Raw genomic sequence first — 27,135 nt, 5'->3', positions numbered from 1 at the left:
CTTACTGCACAACATCCCTACCGGTGCCTCAGCGATAACTACAAACTTTGAGCGTTATCAGTCCTGGAAGCAGACACTGTCTGCAAAACGTGCAGTTAGTTTCAGAAAATGCAGTTACTTAGAAGAGACTTAGCTGAAAGTAAAAATCACTGAAAGGAAAATTGGTCTGGTTTAGGCCAAACCAGGACAGGCAGTAGACTTAATCTGTGGGTAGTTGTTTGCACTTATTTTTTTCTGGGCAGCTGAGAAGAAGGGATCAGAATACTAGTCTTCATATTCAAGACACTTGCTCATTGAAGTTAGTAATTGAAGTTAGTGGGATTTTAATATTAGTTTTAATAGGTTCATATGCGAGTCCACCTGTAGATATGCAGCTTAGTCACAGCAGAAAGTTACAGGGAAGTAATGGGTAAGTGTGGCAGCTGCAACCCTTAGCAAAAGCAGCCTTGTAAGCGTGCCTGCGTATAGGGCTTCATTAATAGCCTGTGCAGCATGAGGTGTGCTTTCCTGCTGCTCGGCTGTCCTTTGGCTTCTCTGATCCATTTTTAAACAAATGCATACAGACAAAAGCATTTGCAGGCCTATTCTTAGTAGACTAAAACCTATTTGACTTACTGTACTGTTAAGAGAGGTGATTTCTTTTATGTCTTACTAAGCTTTGCGCAGTACTTCTCCAAACTTTTTGTTCTGGTTTCTTATGCGGTGTTTTTCATATGCAGGTACGGGGATGTTCTTCTCTGCATAGCTGTGAAGTGACTCACTTGGGATTTTGTGTTCAGTTGTGAACATGTGGTTGCTAAAATTAATCTGAGGCTTAGATTAGTTTGTTGTGAATAAACACAAATAATTGGCTACTAAAGTGAAAGGTTATTTGGCAAAGACGTAAAAGTTCAGTTAGCTTAGTCAGAACTTAAGTCCATGCCTTAATAAAATTAGGGGGAGGACACAAAAGGAAGATAACTTTATTAGGAAGTCACAGTGGGCTGGTTATAAATGGAAATAGTGGAACATTGGCTTATGAAGGAAGTATTTGACAGTGGGTGAAACGCCTTGGCTGTTATTGTGTTAGTTTTATTGGTTCTTTCAAAAGAAGCAGTGGAACACCTGCTTGATTGAGCAAAATGCTGAAAAATGTGTGAATGAGAGTAGTCCTGCGTTATCTTGCAGATAAGCAGTAGAGTAAAAGTCTAGGCTACCTTGGGGAATTGGGATGATTTAAATCTAGAAAGATAAAAAAGGAGCAAAAAAAAAAAGAAGTGTTTAACTTTGAAGGTTCCTCAGGTTCACTGGGTACCTTCCTCGACTGCTTTCACATTTCTCTGCGGATCTAATCTAAGGCACCCAGACATGTTCAGAAGTGTTCTTTTTATACATTTAATCATCCAGTTCCCACCTAATTTATGTTGTAATTCAGAGTTTTAAGTGGAGAGGTGCCTAAAGCAGTAGGTGTTCTCAGTTGTGCTTTTCATATTCCAGGAACACGGATTTCAGAGCAGTGGCCATAGTCGGTTTGATTTGCAAAAATGTGCAGTAGTTACAGGTGTAATGGCGTAATATTTGAATGATTTGAGTTCTAGCCCAGTCTAAGCTGTAGGTCTTCATTACCCTGAAGGAAGTGGAATATACAGTTCCTGCATCCCAAGTGAGTGTCACTAACAAATCAAAGACATCTGGGAAGAGGCATCCTCCAGCCGTTCTTTCAAAGACAGGTCACTAGTTAGGTTAGCTCAGGAGTGCAAGATCAGGCAGAGAGCCAACAGGAGGGAACATAGAGGTCAGGGACCTCAGGGAGTGTGAAAACCTCAGTTTTACTCCCTGGATTGTGTTTTATATCTAAAATTGTCCTATGTGAAAAGCCTAAATAGTCCAAAGAGCAGGCATTACAGTGTTGCCCCCTTTAAAAGAAAGTGAATATGTCTGGAAGAAAGGATGTCGCAGATTCAAACCTCCTTTGATAAAGGGAGATGAAGTGTTGGGTTTTCTACTTGCTGGAGTGCTCTCATTACTAAGTGGCTATTAGAGAAAGATGAAGTGAATTGACCAAACCTACACAGCCAGTGACAAAAGTTGAATTCGAATAGATTTTCTTGCTGCAGTTGCCAGTCCAGCCCAGTAATCTGTAGATGCCCCATTCATGGTGATTTCCACGATGATAATAAATTTTGTGATGTTTCTGTGATTAAAAATGAAAAAAAAAGTTTTCTTTTCTTGCCATTCTTCTGTGTTTGATCTCAAATGTTTAGAAGTGCAACTTAAATATATGAAGTATAATTTAAATCCATTAATGTGTAATACATCTAGAATTTTAGATCTTAGAGCAAATTATGCTTATTCAAACATCTGGCTAGAGAAGTTTAATTATCTGGTTAATCCTTTGGGACAAGGAGATGACTTCTTGCCCCTTCCTGCCCTGTGACTGAGGTTCTGGAGTTCCTAGAACTCATGCTGTGCACCTCTTCGGCCCTGTCTGGGTCTAGAGAAGTGCAGTGGAGTAAATTCAATGTATTCAATATCCAGGTTTTGTTGAGTAATAATCTTTCCATTTTCAGTTTTTCTGGTATAATACATTCCTTTGGTGTACTCTATTGCCAACTGTTATACACAAAAATGTCCCTTGGAACTAACTGTAACTTCTAAATGTTTTAACATGTTTAAAATGTTCACTTATCCTATGTCATGCTTATCAATGTTCTGTTGCTTTTATAGATTACCTTTCTCAAGGGATAGATCTCTCTGGAATAGAAGTAATTGAAAATGACCTGCTTTTTATTGCAAGAGCCCGGCTTGAGGTGGAAAATCAGGCTAAAAGGTTGCTTGAGCAAGGTGTGGAGACTCAGGTAAAATACACTTTCTTCTTTACTTCTTTTCAAAAGTGAAGTGTAAAAGTACTCTGAGCTTGATTTCCTTCGTTTTGTGTAGCACTGTCTGATGGAGATTAAACATGAAAAAAGTCTTACATGAGAAATTCTCACACATGAGAATATCCAAAGAAATTGACAAAACTGGCCTTGTACAGTATTTGCAAAAATAAAATTTTGCACGATCTGACCCTGAAATTTGGGAGAAAGTAGCTGCCAATATAAAGAGTTTAACTCTAAACACTGTGATAAAAGCTTGATGATTGATAGGACTTTGCATTAAGCACAGTATGCTACATTACCAATATTGCCAAGCTTTATAGATAAAACTGAAAAATGCAGGTTTTTAAAACTGTAAGAAGATTTCTACATTTTAGCTGTGCAGTAATATATTGAAATTATTTGAAAGATTTCCCGTTTAAAGGGCATTTTAAACTTTGAGGTAAATATTCACTATAGGGAATATCAAAATGAATATGCATAATTACATTCATCCTTACTAAGTGTAATTATCTACATTTTTAATAACCGGGCTATGTCTATTATTTAACTATTTGTAGTATCATTAGTGCTGTCTCCTTGCCTTTTTAAAAATTCATGTTCTTTTGTCTATACTTTTTGGTATTCTTTTTTAAAAAAAAATATTTTTAAGTCCCCATTACTACAGTAAGAGGAAAAATCTAGTGAAAGTTCCTGTCAAATTTGGGATTTAAATTAGAGAACAAAGAGGATTAGAACAAGACCTTTTTATGCTGTTTGTTACCAATGGTTAAACTTACCAGTAAGTCAATGTAGCATTCGTTTATACTATTGAAGGTTGACGTGAAAAGAACATACACAGAATGGAAAATCACTTCATTAAATTGGCTGTGTTAGATAATTGAGGATTGAAATTATCAGTATGTCTCAGACTTTTACTTAGACCTCTCATTTCAAGTAATTTTCTGCAGTAGGATTGTGGTAAATACCTTTGGCTATTTACTGATAGCAAAATGGTAGGAAAAAACACCCCATTTTTCACTTGATTACTATTCAAATGTTGAAACTCCTGGCTATTTGAGCACGTTGCCAAGCTGTGATTGGGCTTGTTACAAGCTATGAAGCATATGCGATGTTAAATAAAGACTGAACGAAGATAGAGCCTAAGAAAAAGCAAGTGGACATTTATTTTAAATGTATCAAAAATCTTCATCGGTGTGTACTCCTTTTAGTTTTTCATGTCAGATTTGACCTTCTCTGATAATTTTCTCTTCATATTAAGTACTAAAACGGAACTGACAAAGAAACCCTGGGGAAATCAATCCCACTCCAGTTGAAAAATAGACAGATTTATTAGGTGTTCCAGGCTGTATCCAGGTAATCAAGAGATTATTAAAGTATATGCCTGTTGTGCTTTAGCCAGGGGCCTGTTTCCGGCACATGGAAGATTGTTTGGAAGAACGTTATTAGTGCTTAGTCATATCAGAAGTGGGGATGTTTTCATGAAGAGATGTTGGAGTATGCTTCCCATGTTTGTTGTTGGATATGATTAGTGGATTTAATGTTGGAAAAATAGTGTACTTTAGAAAATACACAGGCAAGCGTTGCCCAAGAAATGTAGAATTTGAAATATGACTGGCAGATAGTATGTCTTCGCTTCTTATTATTGTAGCTGTGTGTTTTATTGACAAGCTGATTTACAATTATACCTTTCAAGCCCTGAGATTTCGCATACGAGGACATGGGATCTTCATCTTTTCTTCTGTGTTTTGTACTGCAGAATTCCCCAGATGGGCTGTCTTCCTGTTAGTATCTCTTCTGGTAGCCAAGTCTGTACCTTTGAGAATAGTGCATCTCTATTTGTCCAGGTGGTTCTTCAGTTATTTGATGTTCAGATTTGCAATTGCAATTTAGTTTTCACCTTTGTTTTGATCTGCTGTGTAAATAATACACAAGATCAGTTGCCTACATGACAGCGAGCTGTATTTCTGTATTTCATCTAGCACTTGTCAGCGATGCCTTAAGAAGAAAGTTAGTCTTATGTCTCTGTCTTAGAGTATTTCAGTGTCCACCTGGAAGAGAAGCAGGAAGTGGAAATACATAAAAAAGTGAAACTATAAGCATCTCCTTTTAAGCAGAAGTCATTAGAACTTGGTGAATGTCTTCTCTAGAATTCAGCTTTTTTTCCAGAGGTGCTGCTAGAAGTTAGTCTGATAAAAAGAACAGAGCTAAAAACTGCCCCTTTCAACTTTTTGATATATCTCCTTTGTTTAGGTAAGAAACTATTTTTGTTATTTTGATTATATATTTAATCATGTATGTCACATGCTAATGAGCTGTGCCCAGATTCCCCCAAATAACCACAGCCAGTAGCACATGAAAACTGATACTTACCTCTGAGTGATACATTGTCTTTTTCTCTGCATTGTGATTTACATTTTTGTTGCCTGTCCATCACTGTAGCATTTGTGTATTTTCTCAGAAGAAATGAAATCTCTTTCCCTCTTCCTTTGGAAGCGTGGTATTAGCCATTGACTGCTTCAGAAGTGAAGGTTTCTGCGTATAAACTAGAGGTGTCTGTCAGCATGTCTAGACTTAACAGGCTTTCATAGAGCTGCCAGCCACGCTTGTCTTCCTAATCCTTTTAGAAAGAGTAAGCCCTCTTTGCTCTTGTTGACAAAAGTAGTACAAATAATAGCAAACCCCATCAAGCAGGGATACCAGTGGCTATGGGCAGGTGTTTTATTCTCGTGTATGCTTTGTTACACGCTCGTAGTGTACATAGCACAGATCGATGCTCTTTTGTGACCTACAGAACAGTATCAAGAAAATGGATTCAAACCCCGTCCTTACTGTTTAGTCCTAAACTCCTTGGTAGCTTTCCTTCACGCTGTAAGCAGGTTACTGGCAGATAGTATAGAAAGCAAGGGAGGCTGCTTTAACATTGATACATCAATAACTTTATTAAAGTCACTGTTCTAAGAGATGAGACAGCAATGTTTTCTGCTTTAAAAAGAAAAAAAAGAGGTAAATATCCATCTTGCAACCACCTGAAGCATCCCCAGCATTTCTTTTGCTCATAGGATGAACCCTAAGCAGAGGAATCTAGATTTGCTCTTGACACCACTTCACCCCTTTATTCAACAGTGGTATACTGTGTAAAGCAGATCTGAATAATAAGTAATTACTTGGAATTAGAGAAATTTGTTAAGATTGCCATAGCTCAGTTTCAGGTAGAACAGTTTTGCTAGACACAGTGTTGTTGCTGCTATACTTACACAGAAGAAAACTTTCTCTGCAACTTAGCTCATGCTTCAAACCCTTTCTGCTACATACTGTCACGCTTAGTGTGGGACTTTCCTCTTACAGCCAGGGATGCCCAAACTTAGTTCCATCAGGTAGTGATAAGGTTGATAGCATTAAGAGCCAGGTCATGTGTGTGTGGAAAAGAGGTGCATTTTCATCTCCACCATCTTTACTAGTCTGAAGAGGTAGCCCTCGTTCTGAGCTAAGGTCACTGCTTTAACAACAGTTATGGGTCTCCTCTGTGTAAGAAGGATGGATTTTTGCATGTATGTACTCGTATGTGAGAAATGGGTTAGGAACCTACACTCTTGCTTTTGACTTTACCAATACAAACTTTACTAATTAGTTAGGATGTAGATGGTGAGGACTATGGTTATCATTAAAGATTGATTAAAATATAAAATATCCATCTAGGTCAAACAACACATGGCGTGTAGATGCGAGTAGAACTCAGATTTCCATGGGTTTGCACCATAAATACAGTTTGTCCTTCTGTGTGTTACAGAAACATTCTGTATCTTTGACCACAGATAGTAAAAATTTTCCTTCTTTGTCTCCTGGAGTGAGCTATAGGTGTCTGCCTATTTATTTTTTTTTTTAAGGAAGATTTTGGATAAATTATGTGATGTTTGTTACCCAGTTTCCCTTATTTAAGGTGTGGGCAAATTTATTTTCCTGCCTAGCATGGACCTGGAGAGAGTTACATTCACTGATAATTCACTGAAATTGTTCTGGTGATCATGTAGTGACGTTTCCCGATGTGCTGGAGAAAGCAAAAAAGAAGTGTAAGCTTAATAACTATCCTTTGTCCAAATGAATGTTAAATTGTGTCTGTGTTTTTTTTAATACATGATTTTTTTTTTTCAAAATGAAGAGCTTTACTAATTATAACCTCACAGAATAAAGAGGGGAATAAAAACCCCAACAGAAATAAATCCTAAACTCTACTTCTGAAAGATACTCAAATGGTGGATTTGTATACACAGGGTAAATTTGTAAACAATACAGTCTGAACAAAAGCATCTCAGTTAATTTCAGTGTAACATCTTTATACTATTGTCACTTTGAGCATATACGGGGGCATTTTGAATCTTCATATTGTAACTCACTGATCAGAATTTCACAGAATCACAGAATCACAGAATGTTAGGGATTGGAAGGGACCTCGAAAGATCATCTAGTCCAATCCCCCTGCCGGGGCAGGATTGCCTAGACCATATCACACAGGAACGCGTCCAGGCGGGTTTTGAATGTCTCCAGAGAAGGAGACTCCACAACCTCTCTGGGCAGCCTGTTCCAGTGTTCAGTTACCCTCACCGTAAAGAAGTTTTTCCTCAAATTTAAGTGGAACCTCCTGTGTTCCAGCTTGCACCCATTGCCCCTTGTCCTGTCAAGGGATGTCACTGAGAAGAGCCTGGCTCCATCCTCTTGACACTTGCCCTTTACATATTTATAAACATTAATGAGGTCACCCCTCAGTCTCCTCTTCTCCAAGCTAAAGAGACCCAGCTCCCTCAGCCTCTCCTCATAAGGGAGATGTTCCACTCCCTTAATCATCTTCGTGGCTCTGCGCTGGACTCTCTCTAGCATTTCCCTGTCCTTCTTGAACTGAGGGGCCCAGAACTGGACACAATACTCCAGATGCGGCCTCACCAGGGCAGAGTAGAGGGGGAGGAGAACCTCTCTCGACCTGCTGACCACACCCCTTCTAATACACCCCAGGATGCCATTGGCCTTCTTGGCCACAAGGGCACACTGCTGGTTCATGGTCATCCTGTTGTCCACTAGGACCCCCAGGTCCCTTTCCCCTACGCTGGTCTCCAACAGCTCTGCCCCCAACCTGTACTGGTACATGGGGTTGTTCCTGCCCAGATGCAGGACTCTACACTTGCCCCTGTTATATTTCATTAAATTTCTCCCCGCCCAACTCTCCAGCCTGTCCAGGTCTCTCTGAATGGCCGCGCAGCCTTCCGGCGCATCAGCCACTCCTCCCAGTTTTGTGTCATCAGCGAACTTGCTGACAGCGCACTCTAATCCCTCATCCAAGTCATTAATGAATATATTGAATAGAACTGGTCCCAGAACTGACCCTTGAGGGACTCCGCTAGACACAGACCTCCAACTGGACTCTGTCCCATTGACCACCACTCTCTGGCTTCTTTCCTTCAGCCAGTTCACAATCCACCTCACTACCCGATCATCCAGACCACACTTCCCCAGTTTAGCTGCGAGGATGCTGTGGGAGACCGTGTCAAACGCTTTACTGAAATCGAGATAGACCACATCCACAGCTTTACCATCATCTATCCACCGGGTTACGTCCTCATAAAAGGCTATCAAGTTGGTTGAGCAAGACTTCCCGTTGGTGAAGCCATGTTGAGTGCCCCTAATGATCCCCCTATCCTTGATGTGCCTAGAGACAGCACCAAGAACAAGTTGCTCCATCACCTTTCCGGGGATGGAGGTGAGGCTGACCGGTCTATAGTTACCCGGGTCCTCCTTCTTGCCCTTTTTGAAGACTGGAGTGACATTCGCTTTCCTCCAGTCCTCAGGCACCTCTCCTGTTGCCCACGACTTAGCAAAGATGATGGAGAGTGACCTAGCAATGACTTCCGCCAGCTCCCTCAGCACCCGCGGGTGCATCCCATCAGGGCCCATGGATTTATGGACGTCCAGGTTGCTTAACTGGTCCCTGACCCAGCCCTCATCAACCAAGACAGATTCCTCCTCTATCCTGACTTCTTCTGAGGCCTCAGGGGTCCAGGGCTCCTCAGGACAGCCTCCAACAGTATAGACAGAGGCAAAGAAGGCATTCAGTAACTCCGCCTTCTTTTTATCCTCTGTCTCCAGGACCCCCACCTCATTCATCAGTGGGCCTACATTGCCTCTAGTGTTGGCTTTACCTGCAATGTATTTGAAGAAGCCCTTTCTGTTGTCCTTGACCTCTCTTGCAAGGTTTAATTCCAAGGAGGCCTTAGCTTTCCTAGTTGCCTCCCTACATCCTCTGACAACAGACTTATATTCCTCCCAAGTGGCCAGCTCCTCCTTCCACGATCTGTACACCCTCTTCTTCCACTTGAGTTTGCCCAGCAGTTCCCTGTTCAACCATGCAGGTCTCCTGGTACCCTTCCTTGACTTCCTACCTGCTGGGATGCTCTGATCTTGAGCTCGGAAGAAGCAGTCCTTGAATGCTAACCAACTATCTTGAGCCCCCTTACCTTCTAGTACCCTGTCCCATGGGATTTCCCCTAGCAATTGCTTGAAAAGGCCAAAGTTGGCCCTCCTGAAGTCCAGGGTTGTGATTCTGCTAGCTATTCTGTTCCTGCCACATGAGATCCTGAACTCTACCATCTCATGGTCGCTACAACCAAGGCTGCCCTCAACCTTCACCTCTTCAACCAGACCCTCCTTGTTAGTGAGGATAAGATCCAGCAGCGCTCCTGTCCTAGTTGGCTCATCCACCATTTGCATCAGAAAGTTATCATCAATGCACTGGAGGAACCTCCTGGACTGGGGATGGCTGGCTGAGTAGGCCTCCCAGCAATTATCAGGGTAATTGAAATCCCCCATGACAACCAGGCCCTGTAATTGCGAGACTGCTCTCAGCTGCCTGTAGAAGGCCTCATCACCCTCCTCATCCTGATCCAGTGGCCTGTAATAGACACCCACAACAGTATCACCCCTGCCAGCCTGCCCCTTAATTCGCACCCACAAACTCTCAACTCGCTCCTGATCCGCCTCTGGATAGAACTCAGTACATTCTAGCTGCTCACTCACATAAAGAGCAACTCCACCACCTCTCCTTAGCGGCCTGTCTTTCCTGAACAGGACATAGCCATCCATGACCACATTCCGGTCATGCGAGGCGTCCCACCAAGTCTCTGTAATTGCCACTAGATCATAGCCCCCCGACCGAACACGTATTTCTAACTCCTCCTGTTTATTCCCCATGCTGCGTGCATTGGTGTACAGGCATTTCAGGGAGCGAGCTGGGCACACCGATTTCACCCCAGGGGGATGGGAGTGTGAGTTGTTCTGTTTTGCATTCTTTTTCATACTGAACCTTCCCTCTAAGTTGTCATCTCTGGGACAAGTGTAGCGTTTTTTTTCACATTAAAAAATTGTTAACTAGATGTATATGCATAATTGTTCTTGACTGACTCTATTTAGTGCCTGAGAAAAGTGATGGGAGGATGAAGTATCTGCATAATGAAGTAGTTGTCTGGAGGTGATTATCAGGAAGTAGTTCAATTTATCTCAGTTCAGTGTTCCCTGAGCTAGGTCCTTATGTAGTGCATCTTGCAGCGTCACAGCAAAATTGGTGAAATTAATCTGAAATCTTTCATAGACCACCATTTGATCTCATGTCAAGGATCTCTAACAGTTTCCCAAGGGATTGGAGGGGAAAGTATGCACAGAATTGACCATTTTTCTGGACATGATCATCAAGAAGTTGCATAATTTATTTCATTTCAGGGTCCTCTGAGCTGAGTGCTTATGTGGTACAACTTGCAGTGTTACAGCAAGATTGGTGAAATTAATCTTAAATCCTTCGTAGGGCAATGCTTAATCTAATGTTAAGAATCTTAAACAATACGCGCTCTTTATTATCCTGTGGCACCATTTTCCAGTCGTGCAAATGCACTTGGAGGTGTTTGATATATTCAGATATTAAGAATCTTTCCAGATGTTTTTGCCTGCCCTTTGCTGCTTTTACATATTCGCTATCATATTTTGTCATACCTTTTAAATAATATAAGCCCTTATGTACTTCAGAATGTCAATGGAATTGATTTCTGTTATGTAGATGTGCATAACTGCATATGTATGCATAATTACAAAATGATCGTTATAATAGCAAATAAAGTAGAAAAATATGAGAAAAGAACGCCTCCAATTTGTCACACAACCAGTCATCTTTTTATCCATATACTGTAGGTTACCCTCATAAAAAGTCTGGAATAACTAGAGTTGAAACGCTACCCAGAGTGTACATTTTTTTTTAAGTCAAAGAGTAGTCATTGCTTTTTTCTTTTTTTTTTTAACTTTTTTGTTCTGACATTTATTTTTTACTTTGAAAGCTAGAAGTTGGAATTTAACCTCATCACTGTCAAAAATTTAACCAATATAGTACACTTAAGGCAGTAGATATTATGTTTCCTTATTATTCCACAATCTTGATTCCCTGGAGGAGCTCCTGATGGAAACTAGACTGAGACAGCTATTTCATAATAAAGTGATTGACTGCAATATGATATAGAAAAGGAAGGCGTTTTTGATTATTCAGTTTCAAGTCAATTACTTGAATCTAGAGTAAGAAGGCTGAAGTATTATCTGTAAAAAGGAAAATTTGAACCTGCTTGCTACTTTTGGCATAGGGTGAGGGTGGTAGCTATAGTTAACTTTAAATCATCTAGTTTTGCTTAGTGGAGACAGAGGGTGAGATCCAAAGCTTTTTATTTAAATTCACGTTAGCCACCCATTTTATTGCTTTTTGTAATTCTGATGTAGACAGAGAAGACTTAGCTCAACATGTTATAGCTGTCATATTGGCTTTCATTGTGAAAGATCACAATGGCATTTGAGTCTGTTTAATTAAAATCCTACTAGCTTATACTGTTTGTTTTTTCTTTTACAATAGTTCTGTGTGCATATAGAGAATTTTCACTTTATGTGTTTATCTGTCTTTACAAGTTTTACTCTTGTCCTAACCTTTAAGTTTCTTTGTCACAGAAACATACTCATGTTGCATTATTCAATTTTATTTTTCATCTTCAGTATTATGGTTATGGTTTCGTGATCGTGTTAGACTTGCTAAATCAGATCCCTTCATCTGGCCATCTGGTGCATGGCACTACTGAAGGAATTTTTGATAAATCTAAATTATTTCTTTCTTAAACTATTCTGTTAAGATGTGGTATAGCAACGTATGGCTCATCTAACAACCAAAAAATATCTTCCAAGTATATATTAGTTATATCGTACATCTGCATGGTAAACTTCATGGGGATTAACCAAACCTTGTGAAATTTTCCCTTTACTATTCTGGTATCAAGAGAGTTCATTTTATCTTAAAGTATGATCTAATGGAACTGAAGTGTTAACCATGCTTTAGTAATTCATAATCTCCAAGCTAAACACTAAGCATGAATTTATACTTCTGAACTATGGATTAAAATAAACCACAGATTTCTCTGCGACATAATCGGCTGATACTGATATAACCTAGAATATCCTTTCAGTTTCCATAGGAACAGATGATGGAATGTTTTGAATCTTGGAATAGCTAAAATGAATGTCTGGCTTCAATATAGTTCACTTTTATTTTGCATCTTGCAACCTCTGCGTGTAAGGGCTAAAAACGTGCATATAAAAAGAAAGGTGGAATATTGGCATAACACATACTGAAAAGTTTTTAGTAGCAGTAGTGACAACAACAATAATAATAGTAATAAAATAAAAATGCTTTAAGGTGTTTCTGTGCATAATTTTTCAGGTGTTAGCTCTGTGTTTTACTATACAGCTGGAAAAAGTTTCCAAATCCATAGGAAAAAAGAAACCATTAATTATTACCGTGTGTTAATGCATCTTTAAATGTTTTACAACAACAAAAAATCTGTCTCATAGGTCATCTCTAAATTTCATCTCCAGCCGTTGCTTCATCTCACTGCGTTACGCCGTATAGGTATATTTTCTCATTGGAACCATTTGTACAACACAAGAAAGAACTCCACGTAGCGAGAAAGCAGAGATCAGCAAAACTTTAGTGGAATATATAGTGTGTTATATAGTAGGTGACTATGGCAAAAGATTCTAATCCAAAAACAGGCAAGGAAACATGCTAGCTGTAGTAGTACTTGTTTTATTAGATGTTTGACATCTCTTTCTTAACTGATCATGTTGCAGATAATGCTTTGAGTGTAAAAACATTAACAAGATTTAAAAGCTACCTCTTTGTTTGAGGTTAATGGATATGTAACTCCAATTATTGATGTAGAGGAAAGATATGGAGGCCTTGTTAACAAACCATTAGGAATCTAAGTGCCTGTAACCTGAGGCATCGTGAATACAGGTAGAAATGATAGTGTGTGACTGACTGCTCAGTACTTGAGCTCTTTTCATTTGCTATAACTCCAGCATTTAAGATACTTGATCTTTAAAACATTTTGTATGTGGAAATTAGGATGGTACTGAAAGCAAAAAAGAAAAAAAGAAAAAAGAAGCAAAACAAGGAAGAAGTAGTGTCACTGTTTAAAGCTGGGCTGGCTATTAAACCTGTGGCAGATGCTCTCTGTTATCCCCCCCCCTCCCCCCAAAGGGAAAGGGAAAAGGGAGAGAGACTTCCAGGTTGGAAAGTTAAAACAGTTTTAATAAACTATAATCATGGAAAAGAGTATAATAATAATAATATAAATAATCAAATATATACAAATATATATACAAAACCAGGATTGAGCTCCCCTGAAGTCAGCCACGTCACCACCGGCACTGCAGGGCAGGCTCCGGGAAGGCCCAGGCTGGGCCTAGCGACGGTCGAGAGCTGGATTCAGGAATGCACGGATCGGGATCGGGGGCAGCAGGAAAACAGACGGAGTCCTCCTTGGACACCGGCCATAGCAGAAAGAGAGCGAGACCCTCGTGATCCCCCCGCTTTATACCGAGAATGACGTGTGTGGGATGGAATACCCTCGTTGGTCAGTTTTGGGTCACCTGCCCTGTCTGCTCCCCCCTGCAGCTGCGACCCCCTTCGGCTCTTCACTCGTAAGCAGTGAGGAATTCAGCAGTGACCTTGGTTTTTCTAAGACTAAGTACAGCAAGAGCCTTACTGCACAACATCCCTACCGGTGCCTCAGCGATAACTACAGACTTTGAGCGTTATCAGTCCTGGAAGCAGACACTGTCTGCAAAACATGCAGTTAGTTTCAGAAGGTGCAGTTACTTAGAGGAGACTTAGCTGAAAGTAAAAATCACTGAAAGGAAAATCGGCCTGGTTTAGGCCAAACCAGGACATTCCACCCCTTATTCCATACCATTCACGTCATACTCAGATCACCACTAACTTTTCATTTTAAAATATATACAGATAACATTAGTTTATGATTCATCTCTATACAAAAAAAAAAAGTTCGTCAAGTTCATTTAGTTCAGGATTGTGGGTTTCCATCTGGCTAGGAGTCTCCCAGGGTAGGAGAGAAGGTATGAGCTTTGTCACAGTTCGTGCCCACGGGTTGCGGGTTAAAGATGTCAGTCTCGAGGAGGTTACTGGACGCCACTTGCAGCTAGCTCCATTCCCATCACCACTGCTTCAACCTGAAAGACACTTATGAACACTGTTAGTATTATGCAGCAATTAACATCATGCAGTTCAGAATTAAGTATTCTCACCCAAGATCAGATCACCTTCAGGGACACATCGGACTCCACCATCCTGCAGCATCACCCCCCAAGTACATCCAGGTCCTTGAGCAAAAGCAATCCCATGAATGGGTTTACCTTTGCCCGTAGCAGGAAGAACCCAGACAGTTTTTCCCAACAGATTCCTTTCATGCACCACAGGGACTTTATCCCCTTCTACTGTATGTAAAAGGTCTGACTGAGCAGGGCCAGCTCGGTTGATAGATCCTCTGGTGTTAACTAGCCAGGTAGCTTGTGCCAAATGCTTATCCCAGTTTTTAAAGGTTCCACCCCCCATTGCTTTTAGGGTAGTTTTTAACAGCCCATTATAGCGTTCAACTTTCCCAGAGGCTGGTGCATGATAGGGGATGTGATATACCCATTCGATGCCATGCTCTTTGGCCCAGTTATCTATGAGACTGTTTTTGAAATGAGTCCCATTGTCCGACTCAATTCTCTCTGGTGTGCCATGTCGCCACAAGATTTGCTTTTCAAGGCCCAGAATAGTGTTCCGGGCAGTGGCATGGGGCACAGAGTATGTTTCCAGCCATCCGGTGGTCGCCTCCACCATGGTAAGCACATAACGTTTACCCTGGCGGGTTTGAGGGAGTGTGATGTAGTCAATTTGCCAGGCCTCCCCATATTTATATTTCAACCACCGCCCCCCATACCACAAAGGTTTTAACCATTTGGCTTGCTTAATTGCAGCGCATGTTTCACAATCATGGATAACCTGTGCAATAGAGTCCATAGTTAAGTCCACCCCTCGGTCGCGAGCCCATCTGTATGTTGCATCTCTCCCTTGATGACCTGAAGTGTCATGAGCCCACCGAGCTAAAAATAGTTCACCTTTATGTTCCCAGTCCAAATCTATTTGGAACACTTTAGCAGCCTGATCTGCTTGTCGGTTGTTTCGATGTTCCTCAGTTGCCCGACTTTTAGGTACGTGAGCATCTACATGACGTACCTTCACGACTAGTTTCTCTAGCCGAGTAGCAATATCTTGCCACAGTTCAGCAGCCCAAATAGGTTTACCTTTACGCTGCCAGTTGCTTCGCTTCCACTGCTTTAACCACCCCCACAAGGCATTTGCCACCATCCATGAGTCAGTATAAAGATACAGCCTTGGCCACTTTTCTCGTTCAGCAATGTCTAAAGCCAGCTGGATGGCTTTTACCTCTGCAAATTGACTTGATTCACCTTGTCCTTCTGTGGCTTCTGTGACTCGTCGTATAGGACTCCATACAGCAGCTTTCCACTTCCGATGCTTTCCTACAAGATGGCAGGATCCATCGGTGAACAGCGCATACTGCTTCTCATCCTCTGGTAGTTCATTATATGGTGGGGCTTCTTCAGCACGTGTCACCTCCTTTTCTGGTGGCATTCCGAAGTCTTTGCCTTCTGGCCAGTCCATGATCACTTCTAAGATTCCTGGGCGATTAGGGTTCCTATTCAAGCCCTCTGTGTAATTAATGCAATCCATTTACTCCATGTAGCATCAGTTGCATGATGAGTAGTAGGAACCTTGCCCTTGAACATCCAGCCTAGTACTGGTAATCGAGGTGCCAGGAGAAGTTGTGCTTCAGTACCGATTACCTCTGAAGCAGCTCTAACTCCTTCATATGCTGCCAGTATCTCTTTTTCAGTTGGAGTGTAATTGGCCTCGGAGCCCTTGTATCCTCGACTCCAAAATCCTAGGGGTCGACCTCGAGTCTCCCCTGGCACTTTCTGCCAGAGGCTCCAGGTAGGACCATTGTCCCCAGCTGCAGTGTAGAGCACATTTTTAACATCTTGTCCCATACGGACTGGTCCAAGGGCTACTGCATGCACAATCTCCTGTTTAATCTGTTCAAAAGCCTGTTGTTGTTCAGGGCCCCACTGAAAATCATTCTTCTTTCTGGTCACCTGATAAAGAGGGCGTACAATCTGGCTGTAATCTGGAATATGCATTCTCCAGAAACCCACAATGCCTAAGAAGGCTTGTGTTTCCTTTTTGTTAGTTGGTGGGGACATAGCTGTTATTTTGTTGATCACCTCTATCGGGATCTGGCGACGCCCATCTTGCCATTTAATCCCTAAAAACTGGATCTCCCGGGCAAGCCCCTTGACCTTGCCTCTTTTTATGGCAAAACCAGCTTTCAGAAGAATTTGGATGATTTTCTCCCCTTTGTCAAAAACTTCTACTGCTGTATCACCCCGTACAATGATGTCATCAATATATTGCAAATGTTCTGGAGCTCCACCCTTTTCTAGTGCAGTCTGGATCAGTCCGTGGTAAATAGTAGGACTGTGTTTCCACCCCTGGGGCAGTCGATTCCAGGTGTACTGGATACCTCTCCAGGTAAAAGCAAACTGTGGCCTGCACTTTGGTGCCAAGGGAATAGAGAAAAATGCATTAGCAATGTCTGTGGTGGCGTACCACTTGGCTGCCTTTGACTCCAGTTCGTATTGAAGTTCTAGCATGTCTGGCACAGCAGCACTCAGAAGTGGTGTAACTTCATTTAGGCCACGATAGTCCACAGTTAATGTCCATTCTCCATTAGACTTTTGCACTGGCCATATAGGACTATTAAAGGGTGAGCGAGTCTTGCTAATCACCCCTTGATTTTCTAATTGTCTAATCAGTTTATGAATGGGGATCAGGGAGTCTCGATTGGTGCGATATTGTCGTCGGTGCACTGTGGCAGTAGCAATTGGCACCTGTTGTTCTTCAACTTTCAGCAACCCCACAACAGAAGGATCCTCTGAGAGGCCAGGCAAGGTAGACAGCTGTTTAATGTCCTCAGTCTCTACAGCTGCTACACCAAAGGCCCATCTATATCCTTTTGGGTCCTTAAAATACCCTTTCTTAAGGTAGTCTGTGCCAAGGATGCATGGAGCATCTGGACCAGTCACAATGGGGTGCTTTTTCCATTCATTTTCAGTTAGGCTCACTTCGGCCTCCAATACAGATAACTCTTGAGATCCCCCTGTTATTCCTGAGATACTGACAGATTCTGTCCCTTTATGATTCGATGGCATGAGGGTGCACTGTGCACCAGTGTCTACCAGGGCTCGATACTTTTGTGGTTCTAATGTGCCAGGCCATCAAATCCACACAGTCCAATAAACTCGGTTGTCCCTCTCCTCCTCCTGGCTGGAGGCAGGGCCCCTCTAATTAAAGACTGGATTTGTGCAGCTCACGGGGACTGGACCTTCATTCCCCCTATTCATATTTGGGAAATAGGGACCTGAGGCCCATCTACCGTGACTAGAGTCCTGCTCATTGGTAACTGGAGCAGCCATCCTCCTAGGAAAATTCTCTCTGGTATTTCTGTTAGCTTGCAACTCACGTACTTGTGCCTGTAGGGTCCTGGTAGGTTGTCCATGCCATCTGTTCATGTCCTCCCCATAATCACGCAGGGTAAACCACAGGATACCTCGTGACGTGTTCCGTTTCCTTTGAGCCGGTCCTGTAGGAGGGCGTTTCCTCCTAAAGGCTGCAACGCACGCCTGTGTAGGTAGAGAGTCAAGTTTATTCTTGATCCTGGACAGTTTTTCTGACAGTTGTTTAAGTGAGTCCTTGTCTTCCTTAGTCACTTTTCCCACAGCCGAGACATGGGCCTGCAGTGGGGAAGAAATACTATGTTCATACTGTCGCATACAGTTAGCCATTTCGCCCACACTAGGTCGTGCCATAGCATCTTCTCCCCAGACTAATATTGACAATGTATGGGTATGTGTTGGTGGAGCACTCTTCACAACCTTCCGGAACATGGATCGGTTGCATTCCACTTCATCAGGATTTACAGGATCTACAATGTCCTGAGGGTGTTTATAAATGATCTCTTGCACAGCCAGTTCTCTAAGGTAGTTAATACCTTTTTCTATAGTGATCCATTTGCTTAGGTGGCTCATAACATCATCTTTATAGGGATACCTGCTCTTTACAGCTGACAAGAGTCGCCTCCAGAGACTGATAGTGTTCGACCTTCTTGGAAGCATCTTATCAATACCACCATCTCTGGACAGGGATCCCAACTGTCTGGCTTCTCTACCATCCAATTCTATGCTATCTGCCCCATTATCCCAGCATCGGAGCAACCAGGTAATAATTGGCTCACCGTCATAATGACTAAAGTCTTTTCTTATATTTCGCAGTTCTTTCAGGGATAAGGAGTGGTAGGTTATCTCTACTTCCGAGTCCGAGTCCTCCTGTGATTGTTCTGCTTTAGAAGGATCTTTCTTGTGTGATGGGTCTGCTTTAAAAAGACGATCAAGGAAACCCCCATCTGTGTCAGGCCCTGACTCTGCCTGAGAAGGGCCCTCACCTGGGTCCTGTGCTGGCTCTGCCTTAGAAGGCTCTGAGTCATCATCCTTCACTTTACTAGCTGATTTCTTTTGGTGTTTTCTCCTGGTTACAGGGGCAGCATGATACCTACCGCTGTTGCTGCACCTATATTTAATCTTATCCCACATCAGAAACACATTCAGGACAACCGAAAATAAAAGCATGCCACCTAGACAGCACCATCCGAATTTTGCAAAATCTAGTGGAATCACCTTGGCAGAAAAGGAGAAGGTACTATTTCCCAAAGTAAAATTGGAAGTGTAATCATTAACAGAATCAGCTAAAGGACTCCCATAGTGCACAGAAAAAATCCCTGCTACCGAGGTCAGAATAGTAACAGCCCAGTTTATCACGACATAAATCCATACGAAGCGCCATAACAAAACAATGCATGTTGACCAGTACCCAGCAGTGATAAGCTGCACATAAACACTAACAAACAACGGCAAGTAAGGTATTATTACACTTAAGTCTGTAAAAGGCTTAATAAAGAGACGAGATAGCACAGCGTTCAAAAATGACATTACCATCTTCGCTATCTGTTTTAATTTCCAACCCCTCGTAAATCTCAAAGGAAGAACTCCGATACTCTCTCAGCTGAGCTCTCTGGGTCTCCTCCCACTGGAGCTGGGATTCGACTTATCAGAGCAACCTGTCGGAGCTTCTCTCGAGCCCCATGTTGGGCGCCAATAAATCTGTCATGGTTTAAAACTGGGCCTGCTATTAAACCTGTGGCAGACGCCCTCTGTTATCCCCTCCCCTCCCCCCAAAGGGAAAGGGAAAAGGGAGAGAGACTTCCAGGTTGGAAAGTTAAAACAGTTTTAATAAACTATAATCATGGAAAAGAGTATAATAATAATAATAGAAATAGTCAAATATATACAAATATATATACAAAACCAGGATTGAGCTCCCCTGAAGTCAGCCATGTCACCACCGGCACTGCAGGGCAGGCTCCGGGAAGGCCCAGGCTGGGCCTAGTGACGGTCGAGAGCTGGATTCAGGGATGCACGGATCGGGATCGGGGGCAGCAGGAAAACAGACGGAGTCCTCCTTGGACACCGGCCATAGCAGAAAGAGAGCGAGACCCTCGTGATCCCCCCGCTTTATACCGAGAATGACGTGTATGGGATGGAATACCCTCGTTGGTCAGTTTTGGGTCACCTGCCCTGTCTGCTCCCCCCTGCAGCTGCGACCCCCCTTCGGCTCTTCACTCATAAGCGGTGAGGAATTCAGCAGTGACCTTGGTTTCTCTAAGACTAAGTACAGCAAGAGCCTTACTGCACAACATCCCTACCCGTGCCTCAGCGATAACTACAGACTTTGAGCGTCATCAGTCCTGGAAGCAGACACTGTCTGCAAAACATGCAGTTAGTTTCAGAAGGTGCAGTTACTTAGAGGAGACTTAGCTGAAAGTAAAAATCACTGAAAGGAAAATCGGCCTGGTTTAGGCCAAACCAGGACAAGTAGCAAGTTATCTTGTGATAGTTTCTCTTTTCAGTGTAACAGGTTTTTGGTCTGTGAATGGAGCTACACCGTGCTAATGTAGTTCAAATAGTAACTTTTTCAAATATCCATATTCCAAGATTATTCTCAGCTACCATTAATATAGAAGACTCATGAGAGCTGTAGTTATTGGAACATATGGGCAAGTTTAATAGCAACATTTTGGAAATAGAAGGATTTTCAAATAAAAGCAATATCTAGGGCTTTCCTGCTCAGTATTAGAAAATAATTTACTGTTGTAAATGTGCAGAGGACCCTATGTCACATATTACTTTCTGAATATTGATTCTCTTTTATTAAGGGTTCTGGTTTGCACTTTTGCCGCAACTTTTAGAAAATTCTACATAAACTGTGTAGTAGGTGATTTAGGCAGGTATTAGCAAACCTCATTCTGCAGGTGGGCAAATATAGAGACGTTCTAAATGACAAGAAGTAAGCAGGAAGGTTCTTAACAAAGTATCTGAGTTTGTAAGTTTCTGTGCTTTAACAATTAGGCAACGCTGGTCCTTTTTAACAGGCCTTGTTTCATGAAAATGGTCTTTTTCTGCCCCTATAACTTCTGTTTTCTTAAATAGGTCCTGGAAGCTTCTATTTTCTAAGCCAGTAATATCTGCAACTGTAGTTGTTTATCTTTTGAAATATATTGCAGTTAAAGTAGAATAAGCATAGTAAAATGAATGTAAATTTTAGTTCTTTAATTTATGTCCAGCAGAAAGTTTTCATGTGTGGGAGTGACGACAAGGGACTTGCTCATTAGTTATCGAAGGGCCCCTTGCCTTCTGTCAGCCGCCTCTCCCAGTGAGTAACTCTTGCTAGGAGTTCACCTTCCCGTCTCTGGGACGGGTACGTGGCCATGCAGCTGTGCAGGGCCCTCACCTGCATTTGACTCCACATCTGCTTCTGATAAACTTCTGCAATATTCAGGGTCAGATTTGGTCCATATAAAGTTGAAAGATTATTATGCACCAGATATTGAAGTTATGAAGTGTCTATTAGTAAAACAAATGAAACGCACAGGTTTGCTTTTTTGTGAGGAGGTAGTATTGGGAGATACTTTGTTGCAATGTATGAGAAGCAATGATTCAGGTTGTGGTTTCAACAAAACCTTCAAATTTAATTAGGCCCTGCCCGGTTAGAGAACATTTTTTTTTCTGTGTTTTGGATTTGTTGTTTTTTTTTTTCCTTCAAATCATATTAAAGCAAAGAACTGAGAAATGAAACTATCATTGTTTCCCAAATTTTGGTTTGCCTGACTACCTCCGCTGGGGGAATGGCAATGGCAGCAGCTTCTATCTCAGTACCTAGGCGTGTACGTGTTCAGGATTAGGGCATACTGCCATCCTGTCTTCCTCCATCCTTCAGCTGTATACCAATATACTTCCATTTCCCTAGGCCTCAGAATGCCTTCAAAAGCATCCAGATTAGGAACTCCCCTCCATTGGCCATCTTGCTGTCATACCTCTGTTGATTTCCAAACTGTGACCCCAGCTGAACCTGCAACCTGCCATGTGAGAGGCATGTGTTTGTGTCTGAAATCATGGAATCATAGAATGGTTTGGGTTGGAAGGGACCTTAAAGATCATCTAGTTCCAACCTCCCTGCCACAGGCGGGGACACCTTCCGCTAGACCAGGTTGCTCAGGGCCCCATCCAACCTGGCCTTGAACACTGCCAGGGAGCGGGCATCTACAGCTTCTCTGGGCAACCTGTTCCAGTGTCTCACTACCCTCACAGGAAAGAATTTCTTCCTAATATCTAACCTAAATCTACTCTCAGTTTAAAACCGTTCACCCTCGTCCTATCACTGCATGGCCCTGTAAAAAGTCCCTCTCCTGCTTTCCTGTAGGCCCACTCAGGTACTGGAAGGCTGCTAGAAGGTCTCCCCAGAGCCTTCTCTTCTCCAGGCTGAACAGCCCCAACTCTCTCAGCCTCTCTCCATAGGAGAGGTGCTTCAGCCCTCTGATCATCTTTGTGGCCCTCCTCTGAACTCGTTCCAACAGCTCCATGTCCTTCTTATGCTGGGGGCCCCAGAGCTGGACGCAGTACTGCAGGTGGGGTCTCACGAGAGCGGAGTAGAGGGGCAGAATCACCTCCCTCAGCCGCTGGCCACGTTTCTTTTGATGCAGCCTAGGATACGGTTGGCCTTCTGGGCTGCAAGCGCACGTTGTCGTCTCATGTTAAGCTTCTCATCAACCGTCACCCCCAAGTCCTTCTCCTCAGGGCTGCTCTCAATCTATTCTCTGCCCAGCCTGTATTTGTGCGTGGGATTGCCCTGACCCACATCCAGGACCTGCACTTGGCCTTTGTGAACTTCATGCGGTTCGCATGGGCCTGCTCCTCAAATGCTCCTGCAGATCACCCCATGGCTCAGGTGAGCACAGCAGAACCAGGAGCTGCTGCCTCCTTTGCTGTTAGTGTCCCCTGCACCCCGCTGGAGGAGGTGTTGGCGCAGGGGTTTGGGTGGCTTGGCCAAGGGAGTGATGTGTCTTGTTGATCATCTGTTAGTGCTCTTAGCTATTAATTGTGCATCTGCTGGACACATGTTCTACAGGGTAGTTTTCATCAAACACCAAAGCAGACAGCCCCGGAGAGATGTCAATAGCAAAAGAAGCATGAAACAGCCTTCCCTTTTCCTTTCCCTCAGTGGCAGGTAGTACGCCGTGGTGTAAGGAATTCATAATTAGTTGATATGTGGCATAGACTAAAAAGCACCGACTTTAAGCAAATATTGAAAATAGCAGAAAGCAGGAGACTGCATTTTGAGGAAAAACCTGCTTGGATAGACACATGCATATTTAATCAGTCTTCAATAATTCACGTAATATTAATGGATGCATATGGTAATACAAGTGTTTAGTAATGTTTTTCGCTAAAATTCTAATACCTATTTGGGAATTTTTGCCTTTTTAAAATATTTTTATTTGTGAAGAGTTAGAATTAAGTAAACAATATTATTACTACAACTATGACTGCTATACATATTTAACTCAAAATAGTTTAGTCCTTAAAGTCATTAAGCTTTTATTAACTGAAAACTGTGTCTGATTTTCCACAAATATTTTTGTGCCATGACCTCTTTTAATGCCTTTCCCAGAGAATCCGTTGCTATCTAAACTGTCATTTTTTCCTTTACTGTTTTTCTTCTGAGAAGGTGCTGCTTTATGTTTCCTAGTCTAAATTAAAAAAAAAAGACAGCTGCAACAAATAGCATAAAATGCAGCTTTATGTTATAAAAACAAAAAAAAAAAGGAGACATTGTTTTTGCTGCTCAGTTTTCTAGGTTTATTAACAGTTTATGTGTTTGTGATATATTACTAACTGATGAAGTTAAATTTATATCTTACCTTTCTACACTTGACCCAGTTATATAATATCATAAAGTTCCTCAAGTTTTCATTAAATGGACTTTGAAAAATCTTGGTAGCAACTCTTTAACAAAGTGTGGTATTTCTTTATGTACAATAAGGTGAAGATTGTTTGACTAATCACTTGAATAATCAGTAACTTAAATCCTGAGGCAGGTCTAGCATTTCTACTTGGTAAACATGTTGGAACTGCAGAAGAAAGGAAAGCATAGTAATTTTGAAGAGATCTCATGCCAGAGGGCCAAATGTGCAGATTTTTGCAGACCTACCTGATTCATTTTCAGCAACGTAGATTTGTCCCATACATAGTATGCTTTCCAGAGTGAAAGGCTTTATAACTCAGCAGGGAGTGATGAATTCCTCCGTGAATACTCTTGGGAAAACAGGACTACTAGGGAAGTACCTGAGCATATGTTTTAGAAGCCCACAGTTTAGGGAGCATCTCTACAGCGTAATAAGGATAAAATAGTAGCAAAGATGGCCATGATAGTGTTTTTGTTCATGCCACAATATACCCCTTGTACTCTGGTTGCTGAACCATGCTGAGGTGTGTGCTACTGTTGCTGCCTCTTAGGAGGCAGTTAGTCTTAAGGAACCTAAGCATGGAAGCGTGTTCCCACGCCACAAGCTAGATAGGCAGCGTGTCGATATTTTCATTCTGTTCTCTTTGATCGTAAAGCATACATGTAGCAATGGTTATTGGGTGCTAATACATATTCCCTCTCCAGAGCTCAGCTGGTGCTTATTTTTGTGCAACTCTTTCCTTCCAGGAGTGGGGAAGAAGGGAAGCTGGAAGATGAACTGCACTCAGTCTTTCCCCCTCCCTCCTCCAGCACTGTATGTGAGCAAAGCTAAAATGTATATGCATTTGGGGAGGAATGTGTGCTGGAGTAGGAGTTACCAGCGAGGAGGATGGGAGGGTGCCATATGTTCTCCTGCACCGCAGGTTTTACTCTTCCCCGGAGACTTGTTCTGAAATCCTATTGATTTCTTGTCCAAAAAAATTTAGTTGTCTTGCAGTAGTTGGTCAGTATTGTAGAAGATTTGGCTATTGCTGCTTCATGTTGCTATCCTTGCAGTTACTGGGATGTAAACACTGACATATTTGAGGAAAGCCTAAGTCACCTTGTTCTTTGGGTACTGCATATTGAAAACCACATTCCTGAGGCACATATGTATCACCCAATAGAAACTTTTGGTATGACATTAATGTTACTCAGTTGCTTTTTACTGCAGATATTTTTTTCTGCCTAAGGAGATGTTAATGCATGAGGGCTTATCATTCTGTCTTTCTTTCTATTTGATTCTTGTTTTATCCCCTTTTAAAATGCTAAGTAGGAATCTGAGCTTCAAAGTCCTCTGCAAATAAATACAAACAACCTTTCCACATACTGAAGACTTTTTCAGATGCTGTGTTCCTACAGGCCATTCTATAAATTTGGAAAATTCACTCTCCTTAATTTAGCACCAGCACTTCCACCACACCTTAGAATTAAACTTAACCTACCTCATGATCAAGGATTTTTTTTTCTTAATACCAAGTAGCATTCCTCAGGGAGATCCGCTGACAGTGTTCTCATACACAGTGCAGTGGGAAAGCATCACCATGTCCAGTTTATGTTGCTTCAGTGCAGGTTATAAAGGAATCATAAAATTAATTAATTCATAGACTTCTACAGTGGGCTAAGAAACCTCATGCTCATGTAGTCTGAGCTGTGTAGTGCTGGACATAGTCTTAAATTCATTAGATGATGAACTGTAAGGTGTGCAGAATAATAACTACTATGAGCTGCAAATTACATTCTAAAGCAGGGGATTTCATAACTAGTTAACTTTTATTGAATGACCAGTCTTGAATTTTAAAAGAAATTGTATAGCCATATAAATAAAGTAGTCTTTGCTCTGAGCTGGTTGACGCAGCAAAGCTCCTGCAGAAATAAAGTGGATCATTGAAATAATGTTGTGGCCTGTGAACATCTGAAAATTGGTCTCGTGTATATTATTTTAAAATGCAAATTTGTTTTTAGTCAGGTCTATATTTATACTTTATGTTCTCTATTCAGTTTAGAAATCTTACAATTTTATAGACCATATTTGGGATTTTCTCTTCAGAGAAGCTAAGTTTTAGCATTGCTTTCACTTCTGTTTGGAGATTTTTTTTCCCCTAATTCTAAAACAAGTGATAAGAACTTTTAAAAAACGTTAGGTTGTTGGCTTTAGCTAAAAATTAGATCTTAGAATAGTTCTTTTGTCTGCAACTGAAGTCTTTTTCCCTACACTGGAAGTACCTTACACATTGTGCGTTGATAATCATATATGGAGGAGGGAACTTAATCCTACCTCTTAATAAATAACTGTACCTAGATATAATTTCTCTTGCACGCTAACCTCCTCCTGTAAAGACTACTTTCATTGCATCTGTAGATAATTTTTATGAATGAGTGATTAATTCCCTTTTTTTTCTTCAAAATTCTACTAATAAATACAGTGAGCCCCAAGTAAAAGTACTAAACGTTCGAAAACACTGTTGTGTTTTTCACACATAATACTATCATGCATTCCAATTTCTATAAGGGATATTTGCATCTTTGTTTTCCATAACACATTGTGGCCTTATTTATATTTCATGGTAGTTAAGTTCACAGTTTATGTGTCATTCAAACAAGGGAAAATACTAGGGGGTAACAGCTGAATTTTAATAATGGATGAGGAATTGAATTGTAATTGCAGAAGTTTTCCTAAAGCCATTTTAGTTTAGGATCTCTGTCAACAATCCCGTTGAATCTTTTATACATATGGAAATTTTTTACCTTGGCTCTGAGTATTCTGAGGAGATCTGGCAAAGCTAATTTCTGTTTTGGTTTAGAGTTCAGAATCCATTTTCCATTTTCCTTCCATCTTGTAGGCCTCTGTCTTAAAGTTGGTGTAATTTTGCACAAAGCATGAGTCAATAAAGAACTTGACCACTAAGTAGTGGCCATTCATATGACTGCTCTGCAGATTCTGGGCAAGATCAAGCAAATAATATTATTTGTCATAATTTTTCAATGTTCATTTCTACCTCTAGTTTTGTGGGTTTCTTTTGGGGAGGGCTAAATTAAAGTTAAGGTTCTAGTTATTGTCCTCGTCTCATGCATTAGACCAAGTTGTTCGCTGATGTCAACTAGCACATCTCTTTTGTAGCCGAAAACTGCTATGCAGGTTCATGGAAGTGGAGACTTTGACGTAGAATTAATGAAAACCTGGCATGGTGTGTGATTGTACGTATGTGCTAAGAATGTTATTTTAACTGAGAACTTACTGAATTTTGTCACTGAGGATCATTATTGTTCTTGTTTCGAACTCACAGGGAGTTTTCACACAAACTGTAGTGTAAGTGTGTATACACTTTTTTATAG

General features: G+C 41.5%; 1 protein-coding gene across 1 annotated transcript in view; it reads left to right on the top strand.

Annotated features, from left to right (window-relative positions):
- COG5 (component of oligomeric golgi complex 5) overlaps positions 1-27,135 on the top strand; it is a 211,658-nt gene that overhangs the window by 81,520 nt on the left and 103,003 nt on the right. The window contains 1 exon segment of the mRNA XM_068400718.1: positions 2,707-2,837. Coding sequence (XP_068256819.1) covers positions 2,707-2,837 — 131 coding nt within the window.

Source organism: Nyctibius grandis, chromosome 5, assembly GCF_013368605.1.
Source record: "Nyctibius grandis isolate bNycGra1 chromosome 5, bNycGra1.pri, whole genome shotgun sequence".
Classification (NCBI taxonomy): Eukaryota; Metazoa; Chordata; class Aves; order Nyctibiiformes; family Nyctibiidae; genus Nyctibius; species Nyctibius grandis.
The sequence above is the reverse complement of the archived record's forward strand: the minus strand, read 5'-3'. Positions and strand labels throughout refer to the sequence as shown.